Source organism: Somniosus microcephalus, unplaced genomic scaffold, assembly GCF_052327205.1.
Source record: "Somniosus microcephalus isolate GS21.2 unplaced genomic scaffold, FLI_Smic_1.0 unresolved_chr1, whole genome shotgun sequence".
NCBI lineage: Eukaryota > Metazoa > Chordata > Chondrichthyes > Squaliformes > Somniosidae > Somniosus > Somniosus microcephalus.
The window spans coordinates 45,221,091-45,233,664 of NW_028225179.1; the positions used below are offsets into that span (position 1 = coordinate 45,221,091).

General features: G+C 51.6%; 1 protein-coding gene across 1 annotated transcript in view; it reads left to right on the forward strand.

Moving 5' to 3' along the window:
- The window catches only part of LOC147094892 (3 beta-hydroxysteroid dehydrogenase type 7-like), a 58,995-nt gene extending 48,792 nt beyond the window's left edge, over nucleotides 1-10,203 (forward strand). Inside the window, exons 4-6 of the mRNA XM_085974516.1 lie at nucleotides 3,420-3,519; nucleotides 5,003-5,165; nucleotides 8,798-10,203. Of these exons, the coding sequence (XP_085830642.1) occupies nucleotides 3,420-3,519; nucleotides 5,003-5,165; nucleotides 8,798-9,222 (688 nt within the window). The 3' untranslated portion in view covers nucleotides 9,223-10,203. The remainder of the gene's footprint in view (nucleotides 1-3,419; nucleotides 3,520-5,002; nucleotides 5,166-8,797) is intronic.
- The last annotated feature ends 2,371 nt before the right edge of the window (nucleotides 10,204-12,574 follow it).

Genomic DNA, 12,574 nt, shown 5'->3' on the forward strand with positions numbered 1-12,574 from the left:
TATGCCACATTTGGAGCACTGTGACCTGTTCTGCTCTCCATGTACCTTGGTTAGACCACACTTGGAGCACTGTGCACAGTTCTGGTCTCCATATACCTTGGTTCGACCACACTTGGAGCTCTGTGCACAGTTCTGGTCTCCATATACCTTGATTAGACCACACTTGGAGCAATGTGCACAGTTCTGGTCTCCATATACCTGGGTTAGACCACAGTTGGAGCACTGTGCACAGTTCTGGTCTCCATATACTTTGGTTAGGCCACACTTGGAGCACTGTGCACAGTTCTGGTCTCCATATATCTTGGTTAGACCACACTTGGAGCACTGTGCACAGTTCTGGTCTCCATATACCTTGGTTAGACCACACTTGGAGCACTGTGCACAGTTCTGGTCTCCATATACCTTGGTTAGACCACACTTGGAGCATTGTGCACAATTCTGGTCTCCATATACCTGGGTTGGAACACACTTGGAGCACTGTGCACAGTTCTGGTCTCCATATACCTTGGTTAGACCACACTTGGTGCACTGCGCACAGTTCTGGTCTCCATATACTTTGGTTAGGCCACACTTGGAGCACTGTGCACAGTTCTGGTCTCCATATACCTTGGTTAGACCACACTTGGAGCACTGTGCACAGTTCTGGTCTCCATATACCTTGGTTAGACCACACTTGGAGCTCTGTGCACTGTTCTGGTCTCCATATACCTTGGTTAGACCACACTTGGAGCACTGTGCACTGTTCTGGTCTCCATATGCCTTGGTTAGACCACACTTGGAGCACTGTGCACAGTTCTGGTCTCCGTGTACCTTGGTTAGACCACACTTGGAGCACTGTGCACAGTTCTGGTCTCCATATACCTTGGTTAGGCCACACTTGGAGCACTGTGCACAGTTCTGGTCTCCATATACCTTGGTTAGACCACATTTGGAGCACTGTGACCTGTTCTGCTCTCCATATACCTGGGTTAAACCACACTTGGAGCACTGCGCACAGTTCTGGTCTCCATATACTTTGGTTAGGCCACGCTTGGAGCACTGTGCACACTTCTGGTCTCCATATACCTTGGTTAGACCACACTTGGAGCACTGTGCACAGTTCTGGTCTCCATATACCTTGGTTAGACCACACTTGGAGCACTGTGCACTGTTCTGGTCTCCATATACCTTGGTTAGACCGTACTTGGAGCACTGTGCACTGTTCTGGTCTCCATATACCTTGGTTAGACCGTACTTGGAGCACTGTGCACAGTTCTGGTCTCCATATACCTTGGTTAGACCACACCTGGAGCACTGTGCACAGTTCTGGTCTCCATATACCTTGGTTAGGCCACACTTGGAGCATTGTGCACAGTTCTGGTCTCCATATACCTTGGTTAGACCACACTTGGAGCACTGTGCACAGTTCTGGTCTCCATATACCTTGATTAGACCGCACTTGGAGCACTGTGCACAGTTCTGGTCTCCATATACCTTGGTTAGACCACACTTGGAGCACTGTGCACAGTTCTGCTCTCCATATACCTTGGTTAGACCGCACTTGGAGCACTGTGCACAGTTCTGGCCTCCATATACTTTAGTTAGACCACACTTGGAGCACTGTGCACAGTTCTGGTCTCCATGTACCTTGGTTAGACCACACTTGGAGCACTGTGTCCAGTTCTGCTCTCCATATACCTTGGTTAGACCGCACTTGGAGCACTGTGCACAGTTCTGGCCTCCATATACTTTGGTTAGACCACACTTGGAGCACTGTGCACAGTTCTGCTCTCTATATTCCTTGGTAAGACCACACTTGGAGCACTGTGCACAGTTCTGGTCTCCATGTACCTTGGTTAGACCACACTTGGAGCACTGTGCACAGTTCTGGTCTCCATGTACCTTGGTTAGACCACACTTGGAGCACTGTGCACAGTTCTGGTCTCCATGTACCTTGGTTAGACCACACTTGGAGCACTGTGCACAGTTCTGCTCTCTATATTCCTTGGTAAGACCACTCCTGGAGCACTGTGTCCAGTTCTGCTCTCCATATACCTTGGTTAGACCGCACTTGGAGCACTGTGCACAGTTCTGGCCTCCATATACTTTGGTTAGACCACACTTGGAGCACTGTGCACAGTTCTGCACTCTATATTCCTTGGTAAGACCACACCTGGAGCACTGTGCACAGTTCTGCTCTCCATATATCTTGGTTAGACCACACTTGGAGCACTGTGCACTGTTCTGCTCTCTATATTCCTAGGTTAGACCACACTTGGAGAACTGTGCACAGTTCTGCTCTCTATATTCCTTGGTTAGGCCACACTTGGTGCACTGTGCACAGTTCTGGTCTTCATGTACCTTGGTCAGACCACACTTGGAGCACTGTGCACAGTTCTGGTCTCTATATTCCTTGGTTAGACCACACTTGGAGCACTGTGCACTGTGTATATGTATATATTTCTGTATGTGTGTGTGTATATACAAAAGCAACACCAACTTGTATTTATATAGCACCATTATCATAGTAAAATGTCCCAAAGCGTTAATGTGTATATATGTATGTGTGAGTGTTTGTATATACTGTAAACAGGACACAGATGGTTGGGGGGTACAGGCTGTACAGTACCAGACGTGAGTGAATCGTTCCCTTTAACCGCTGTATGTACTTTACATGTACAGGAGCTGACACTGGGACACACATGGGCCGCACAGTACCAGACAGGAGTGAATCATTCCCTTTTACCCGCTGTGTACTGTACATGTACAGGAGCTGACACTGAGCCACACACGGGCCGTACAGTACCAGACGGGAGTGAATCGTTCCCTTTTACCCACTGTGTGCTGTACATGTACAGGAGCTGACACTGAGACACACACGGGCCGTACAGTACCAGACGGGAGTGAATCGTTCCCTTTTACCCGCTGTGTACTGTACATGTACAGGAGCTGACACTGAGACACACACGGGCCGTACAGTACCAGACGGGAGTGAATCGTTCCCTTTTACCCACTGTGTACTGTACATGTACTGGAGCTGACACTGAGACACGCACGGGCCGTACAGTACCAGACGGGAGTGAATCGTTCCCTTTTACCCACTGTGTGCTGTACATGTACAGGAGCTGACACTGAGACACACACGGGCCATACAGTACCAGACGGGAGTGAATCGTTCCCTTTTACCCGCTGTGTACTGTACATGTACAGGAGCTGACACTGAGACACACACGGGCCGTACAGTACCAGACGGGAGTGAATCGTTCCCTTTTACCTGCTGTGTACTGTACATGTACAGGAGCTAACACAGACACACACGGGCCGTACAATACCAGACGGGAGTGAACCGTTTACTGGGATCGCACTGTGCGCCGGAGGTCCTGATTGCCCTAGTGATCTTGACAGTTTCTCCACAGCCTCTTTCCTTGTTGTCTTCACAGGGGTGATGAGGAGACAAAGTACAATGTCCAGAACGAGGGGCCATATGCAACGAGCAAGGCCGAGGCAGAGAAACTGGTCCTCAGTGCCAATGGGGAGAAGGTGAGGGTGAGATTGAGGTGTCCCAGGGTCTGGGAGGATCTCGGGTCAAAGGTCGCGCTCAAGGAGACCCATTTACCCTGGAGTTGAAGAACTCACCTTTGAAGAAGGCGCTGCACAGTAAGACAAAAAATTTGACACCGAGCCACATAAAGATAAATTAGGGCAGGTGACCAAAAGCTCGGTCAATGAGGTAGATTTTATGGAGCGTCTTAAAGGAGGAGAGAGAGGTAGCGAGGCGGAGAGATTTAGGGAGGGAATTCCAGAGCTTAGGGCCTAGGCAACAGAAGGCACGGCCACCGATGGTTGAGCGATTATAATCAGAGATGCTCAAGGGGGCAGAATTAGAGGAGCGCAGATATCTCGGCGGGGTTGTGGGGCTGGAGGAGATTACAGAGATAGGAAGGGGCGAGGCCATGGAGGGATTGGAAAACAAGGATGAGAATTTTTAAATTGAGGCGCTGCTTATCCGGGAACCAGTGTAGGTCAGCGAGCCCAGGGGCGATGGGCGAACGGGACTTGGTGCGAGTTAGGGCACGGGCAGCCGATTTTTGGATCACCTCAAGTTTACGTAGGGTGGAAGGTGGGAGGCCAGCCAGGAGTGCGTTGGAATAGTCAAGTCTGGAGGTAACAAAGGCATGGATGAGGGTTTCAGCAGCGGATGAGCTGAGGCAAGGGCAGAGACGGGCGATGTTACGGAGGTGGTTATAGGCGGTCTTAGTTATGCTGCGGATATGTGGTCGGAAGCTTATTTCAGGGTCAAATATGACACCAAGGTTGCGAACAGTGTGGTTCAGCCTCAGACAGATGTTAGGGAGAGGGATGGAGTCAATGGCTCGGGAACGGAGTTAGTGGCGGGGACCGAAAACAATGGCTTCGGTCTTCCCAATATTTAATTGGAGAAAATTTTTGCTCATCCAGAACTGTATGTCGGACAAGCAGGCTGACAATTTAGAGACCGTGGAGGGGTTGAGAGAAGAGATGGTGAGGTAGATCAAACAGAAAATTGGACTCCGAGCCACATAAGGAGACATTAGGACAGCTCGGTCAAAGAGGTCGGTCTTAAGGCGCGTCTTAAAAGAGGAGTGAGGGTCGGAGAGGTTTAGGGAGGGAATTCTAGAGCTTAGGGCCGAGGCAGCTGAAGGCACGGCCGCCAATGGTGGAGCGATGGAAATCTGGGATGCTCAAGGGGCCAGAATTGGAGGAGCGCAGGAATCTCGGAGGGTTGTGGGGCTGGAGGAGGTTAGAGAGATATGGCGGGGGTGTGGGGGGTGGGTGGCGGCGAGGGCCGTGGAGGGATTTGAAAAGAAGGATGAGAATTTTTAAATCGAGGCGTTATCAGACCGGGAGCCAGTGTAGGTCAGCGAGCATAGGGGTGTGATGGGCGAACGGGACTCGGTGCGAGTTTGGACATGGGGCGTCACAGATTTGGATATCGCGACATCAGGACGTCCCAACAAAGACACTGGGTTTTTTTTTTGGACAGGTTGCGGGAAAGAGGACCCTCGTGACCTGCGCCCTGCGGCCAACGGGGATTTATGGGGAGAACAATGGATTGATGGAGAGAATGTATCGGACGCTGGTGAAATACGGCCGCAGAAGACTCCGTCTCGCGGGAAAGGAGGTGGAGCACAGCCGGGTCTATGTGGGTATGTTAGAATCGCATCATAGATACGTTGGGGGGGGGGGGGGAAATTCGGTTGGCCCGCGCCTCCCGTTAGGAACGTAGCACCCGAACGCAGCAGTCTCTGTGCCGCTTGCGAAATTGACCAGACGTTTTGCGGCAGCGCTAAACACCACCGCCACGATCTCCTGCGCCGGCAGATCCTGACGTCAGTCGAGCGTGCAGTGCCCCGGACCGGATACTGAGTCGCACCCCCAGCCTCAGCGCCCCGCAGCTAGGAGCGACAGGTAGAGGGGGAAAGTTTTCAGGTCGGGAAGGGGCTGGTAAAGCACAACTTAAAGGCGGCCGCTTCCTGACTTTTTCTTCTTGGCAAAACTTTTGGAACATGCGGGTTCAGAGGGAGAGAGACGTCTGGAGAGATTAGATGCTGTCCTCAGGAGCTGTGGTCCTTGGCACCACTTTTGTGATTCCTAAGCGCCGAGCTCTATCCCGGGGCCTATCCATTAGTGCTTCCAACACAATTTGCTTCCAAGGTCTCTCCAGGCCGAGATTCGAGGCTGCAATGAGCAGGGTGTGACTGGTGTTAGATACACTGTCCTTTCCCCCTCTGGGACCGGGTGACACAGTGCGTTAGATACACTGTCCTTTCCCCCTCTGGGACCGGGTGTCACAGTGCATTAGATACACTGTCCTTTCCCCCTCTGGGACCGGGTGTCCCAGTGCGTTAGATACACTGTCCTTTCCCCCTCTGGGACCGGGTGTCACAGTGTGTTAGATACACTGACCTTTCCCCCTCTGGGACCGGGTGTCACAGTGTGTTAGATACACTGCCCTTTCCCCCTCTGGGACCGGGTGTCACAGTGCATTAGATACACTGTCCTTTCCCCCTCTGGGACCGGGTGTCACAGTGTGTAAGATACACTGACCTTTCCCCCTCTGGGACCTGGTGTCACAGTGCGTTAGATACACTGTCCTTTCCCCATCTGGGACCGGGTGTCACAGTGTGTTAGATACACTGTCCTTTCCCCCTCTGGGACCGGGTGTCACAGTGCATTAGATACACTGTCCTTTCCCCCTCTGGGACCGGGTGTCCCAGTGCGTTAGATACACTGTCCTTTCCCCCTCTGGGACCGGGTGTCACAGTGTGTTAGATACACTGTCCTTTCCCCATCTGGGACCGGGTGTCACAGTGTGTTAGATACACTGTCCTTTCCCCCTCTGGGACCGGGTGTCACAGTGCATTAGATACACTGTCCTTTCCCCCTCTGGGACCTGGTGTCACAGTACGTTAGATACACTGTCCTTTCCCCCTCTGGGACTGGGTGTCGCAGTGCATTAGATACACTGTCCTTTCCCCCTCTGGGACCGGGTGTCACAGTGCGTTCGATACACTGTACTTTCCCCCTCTGGGACCGGGTGTCACAGTGCGTTAGATACACTGTCCTTTCCCCCTCTGGGACCGGGTGTCGCAGTGCGTTAGATACACTGTCCTTTCCCCCTCTGGGACCGGGTGTCACAGTGTGTTAGATACACTGTCCTTTCCCCAGGTGTCACAGTGTGTTAGATACACTGTCCTTTCCCCCTCTGGGACCGGGTGTCGCAGTGCGTTAGTTACACTGTCCTTTCCCCCTCTGGGACCGGGTGTCACAGTGTGTTAGATACACTGCCCTTTCCCCAGGTGTCACAGTGTGTTAGATACACTGTCCTTTCCCCCTCTGGGACCGGGTGTCACAGTGTGTTAGATACACTGTCCTTTCCCCCTCTGGGACCGGGTGTCACAGTGCATTAGATACACTGTCCTTTCCCCCTCTGGGACCGGGTGTCACAGTGTGTTAGTTACACTGTCCTTTCCCCCTCTGGGACCTGGTGTCACAGTGCGTTAGATTAACTGTCCTTTCCCCATCTGGGACCGGGTGTCACAGTGCGTTAGATACACTGTCCTTTCCCCCTCTGGGACCTGGTGTCACAGTGCGTTAGATACACTGTCCTTTCCCCCTCTGGGACCGGGTGACACAATGTGTTAGATACACTGTCCTTTCCCCCTCTGGGACCGGGTGTCACAGTGCATTAGATACACTGTGCTTTCCCCCTCTGGGACCTGGTGTCACAGTGTGTTAGATACACTGTCCTTGCCCCCTCTGGGACCGGGTGTCACATTGCGTTAGATACACTGTCCTTTCCCCCTCTGGGACCTGGTGTCACAGTGTGTTAGATACACTGTCCTTTCCCTCTCTGGGACTGGGTGTCACAGTGCGTTAGATACACTGTCCTTTCCCCCTCTGGGACCGGGTGTCATAGTGCGTTCGATACACTGTCCTTTCCCCCTCTGGGACTGGGTGTCACAGTGCGTTAGATACGCTGTCCTTTCCCCCTCTGGGACTGGGTGTCACAGTGCATTAGATACACTGTCCTTTCCCCCTCTGGGACCGGGTGTCACAGTGCGTTCGATACACTGTACTTTCCCCCTCTGGGACCGGGTGTCACAGTGTGTTAGATACACTGCCCTTTCCCCAGGTGTCACAGTGTGTTAGATACACTGTCCTTTCCCCCTCTGGGACCGGGTGTCACAGTGTGTTAGATACACTGTCCTTTCCCCCTCTGGGACCGGGTGTCACAGTGTGTTAGATACACTGTCCTTTCCCCCTCTCGGACCGGGTGTCACAGTGTGTTAGAAACACTGTCCTTTCCCCCTCTGGGACCGGGTGTCACAATGTGTTAGATACACTGTCCTTTCCTCCTCTGGGACCGGGTGTCACAGTGTGTTAGATACACTGTTCTTTCCCCCTCTGGGACCGGGTGTCACAGTGCGTTAGATACACTGTCCTTTCCCCGTCTGGGACCAGGTGTCACAGTGCGTTAGATACACTGTCCTTTCCCCCTCTGGGACCAGGTGTCACAGTGTGTTAGATACACTGTCCTTTCCCCCTCTGGGATCGGGTGTCACAGTGTGTTAGATACACTGTCCTTTCCCCCTCTGGGACCGGGTGTCACAGTGTGTTAGATGCACTGTCCTTTCCCCCTCTGGGACCGGGTGTCACAGTGCGTTAGATACACTGTCCTTTCCCCCTCTGGGACCGGGTGTAACAGTGTGTAAGATACACTCCCCTTTCCCCCTCTGGGACCGGGTGTCACAGTGTGTTAGATACACTCCCCTTTCCCCCTCTGGGACCGGGTGTCACAGTGCATTAGATACACTGTCCTTTCCCCCTCTGGGACCGGGTGTCACAGTGCATTAGATACACTGTCCTTTCCCCCTCTGGGACCGGGTGTCACAGTGTGTTAGATACACTGTCCTTTCCCCCTCTGGGACCGGGTGTCACAGTGCGTTAGATACACTGTCCTTTCCCTCTCTGGGACTGGGTGTCACAGTGCGTTAGATATACTGTCCTTTTCCCCTCTGGGACCGGGTGTCACAGTGCGTTAGATACACTGTCCTTTCCCTCTCTGGGACCGGGTGTCACAGTGCGCTAGATACACTGTCCTTTCACCTCTGGGACTGGGGAATGTCAGGCCAAGTTTACTGGGGCCTGAGTCTCGGAAGTGTGAGTGACGTGACCTCTGAACTCCCCAGGACAGTATGGGGGATTACGGGGGGGAGGGGCGAGAGCGGAGCCACACTGACGCCTTTTTCTTTGTTATTGCACCATCTTTCTGCAGGCAATGTTGCATGGATGCACCTGTTGGCAGCCAAGGCCCTCCAGCAGAGGCCAGAGCTCCTGGGTGGCCAGGCCTACTTCTGCTACGACGACTCTCCCTACCTCAGCTACGAGGACTTCGACATGGAGTTCCTGGGGCCCAGCGGGATCCGGATGCTCGGCCAGCGACCCCTGGTTCCCTTCTTTGCCCTCTACCTGCTGGCCTGGATATTCGAGGCCCTCCAGTGGCTCCTGCGACCCCTGGGGTCCTACGCCCTGGCCTTCAACCGCTACACACTGAGCACTGTCACCACAGGCTTCACCGTCCGCACCGACAAAGCCACGCGCCACTTTGGGTATCGACCGCTGGTCCCGTGGGCAGAGAGCCGGGCCCGCACCGCCGGCTGGGTCCGCACCCTCGACGCGGAGAGCTCCAAGAGGCAGTAGCGGACCACCTTGACCCCCCCCCACTAATCCCATAACCCCCGCCAGTTGGCTTGCCTAATGTCCCGCTGGCCCATTGGGTACAGCAAGTCTCCACCCGCCGTTGACTACCGCTGAGGTCGAACGTGATGAAATAAGAACATAAGAAGTAGGAGCAGGAGTAGGCCATACGGCCCCTCGGGCCTGCTCCGCCATTGAATAGGATCATGGCTGATCCGAACCTAGACTCATGTCCACTTCCCTGCCCTCTCCCCGTAACCCCTAATTCCCTTATCAGCTAGGAAACTGTCTATCTCCGTTTTAAATTTATTTAATGTCGCAGCTTCCACAGCTCTCTGAGGTAGCAAATTCCATAGATTTACTACCCTCTGAGTGAAGAAGTTCCTCCTCATCTCAGTTTTGAAACGGCAGCCCCTTATTCTAAGATTATGCCCCCTAGTTCTAGTCTCACCCATGATGAGGAGCTTTCCGATGGCGAATTAACGCTTGGCTGCCCCTATGTGGCGATGTCCAATTCGCCCGCAATCCCGCAACACCTTGCATCACAGAACAGTACAGCACAGAAGGGGACCATTCGGCCCACCGTGCCTGTGCCGGCTCTTTCGAAAGCTCTCCAATTAGTCCCCTCCCCCCTGCTCTTTCCCCATATCCCTGCAATTTTTCCCCTTCAAGTTTTTATCCAATTCCCTTTTGAAAGCCACAATTGAATCTGCCTCCACCACCCTTTCAGGCAGCGCATTCCAGATCCTAACCAGTCGCTGCGAAAAAGGTTTTTCCTCATGTCCCCTCTGGTTCTTTAGCCAATCACCTTAAGTCTGTGCCCTCTCATTATCGACCCTTCAGCCAATGGGAACAGTTTCTCTCTAGCTACTTTGTACAGACCCCTCATAATATTGAACACCTCGATCAAATCTCCTCTCAATCTTGCAATAGCGAACTACTGCGGATGCTGGAAATCCGAAATAACAACAGAAAACGCTGGAAAAACTCAGCAGGCCAGGCAACATCCGTGGAGAGAGAAATAGAGTCAACGTTTCAGGTCGAAGAAGGGTTTCGACCTGCAACGTTAACTCTGTTTCTCTCTCCACGGATGTTGCCTGGCCTGCTGAGTTTTTCCAGCGTTTTCTGTTGTTTTTTCTCCTCTCAATCTTCTCTGCTCCAAGGAGAACGACCCCAGCTTCTCCAATCTATCCCTCATTCCTGGAACCATTCTCGTAAATCTTTTCTGCACCCTCTCTGAGGTCTTCACATCCTTCCTAAAGTGCGGTGCCCAGAATTGGACACAGTACTCCAGTTGGGGCCGAACCAGTGTTTTATAAAGGTTCATCATAATTTCTTTCCACACTTTTGTACTCTATACCTCTATTTATGAAGCCCAGAATCCCGTAAGCCTTTTAAACCGCTTTCTCAACCTGCCTTGCCACCTTCAACGATTTGTGCACACATACCCCCAGGTCTCTCTGTTCGTGCACCCCCCTTTAGGATTGTACCCTTTAGTTTATATGTCCTCTCCTCATTCATTCTATCAAAATGTATCACTTCATACTTTTCTGTCATCTGCCACGTGTCCACCCATTCCACCAGCCTGTCTAAGTCTTCCTGAAGTCTATCACTCTCCTCCTCACTCTTCACGATACTTCCAAGATTTTGAAATGGTGCCCTGTACACCCACATCCAAGTCATTAATACATAACAAGAAAAGCAGTGGTCCTAGAACCGACCCCTGGGGAACACCACTGTGTACCTGATGCGCCATCAATAACTCCAGAAGACTAAGAGTTAAACTTATAACAAGTAGGCTTTTATTAACAAAAGAATACGAGCATGCCTCTGCTGGTAGACCGATCCTTAAAGCCAGGGGGACTGGAGGTCAATCACCTTTATACCTGGGCTTAGGGGTGGAGCCAGGGGCGGAGCCAGCTGAGGCATGCCCAGACATGTTCTGTACAGGCAGATTAGTGGTTTACCACAGTACCTTCCTCCAGTCTGATAAACAACCGTTCACCACTACTCCTGTCACTTAGCCAATTCCATATCCATGCTGCCACTGTCCCTTTTATTCCATGGGCTTCAACTTTGCTGGCAAGCCTATTATGTGGCACTTTGTCGAATGCCTGTTGGAAATTCATATACAGCACGTCAACTGCATTGCCCTCATCAACCCTCTCTGTTACCTCATCAATAAACTCGATCAAGTTGGTTAAACACGATTTGCCTTTAACAAATCCATGCTGGCTTTCCTTAATTAATCCACCCCTATCCAAGTGACTGTTAATTTTGTCCCTGATTACTGTTTCTAAAAGCTTCCCCACTACCGAGGTTAAACTGACCGGCCTGTAGTTGCTGGGTTTATCTTTACACCCTTTTTTGAACAAGGGTGTAACATTTGCAATTCTCCAGTCCTCTGGCATCACCCCCGTATCTATGGAGGATTGGAATATTATGGCCAGTACCTCCCCGATTTCCTCCCTCGATTCGCTCAGCATCCTAGGATGCATCCCATCTGCTCCTGGTGATTTATCTACTTTAAGTACAGCCAGCCTTTCTAATACCTTTATCAATGTTATCCTATCAAGTGTCTCCACTACCTCCTCCTTCACTATGTCTATGGCAGCATCCTCTTCCTTGGTGAAGACAGAGGCAAAGTATTCGTTTAGTACCTCAGCCACTTGTCCTGCCAGCTTCAAAGATTAGTGTACACACACCCCCAGGTCTCTCTGTTCCTGCATCCCCTTTAACATTGTACCATTTAGTGTATACGGTCTCTCCTCATTCGTCCTACCAAAATGCATCACCTCCCACTTCTCTGCGTTGATTTTCATCTGCCACGTGTCCGCCCATTCCACCAGCCTGTCCATGTCTTCTTGAAGTCTATCACTATCCACCTCACTGTTTACTACACTTCCAAGTTTCATGTCATCTGCAAATTTCGATATTGTGCCCTGCACCCCCTAGTCCAAGTCATTAATCTGTATCAAAAACGGCAGTGGTCCTAGTACTGAACCTTGGGGAACACCACAGTATACCTCCCTCCAGTCCAAGAAACAGCCATTCGCCACAACCCTCTGATTTCTGTCCCTTAGCCAATTTTGTATCTGTGCTGCTGTTCCTTTTATCCCATGGGCTTCAATTTTGCTAATAAGCCTCGTATGTGGCACTTTATCAAATGCTTTTTGAAACTCCATATACACATCTACTGCACTGCCCTCATCCACCCTCTCTGTTACCTCATCAAAAAACTCAATCAAGTTAGTCAAACACGATTTGCCCTTAACAAATACGTGCTGGCTCTCCTTTATTAGTCCATGCTTGTACAAGTGGCTGTTCATTTTCTCTCGGATTATTGTTTCTAAAA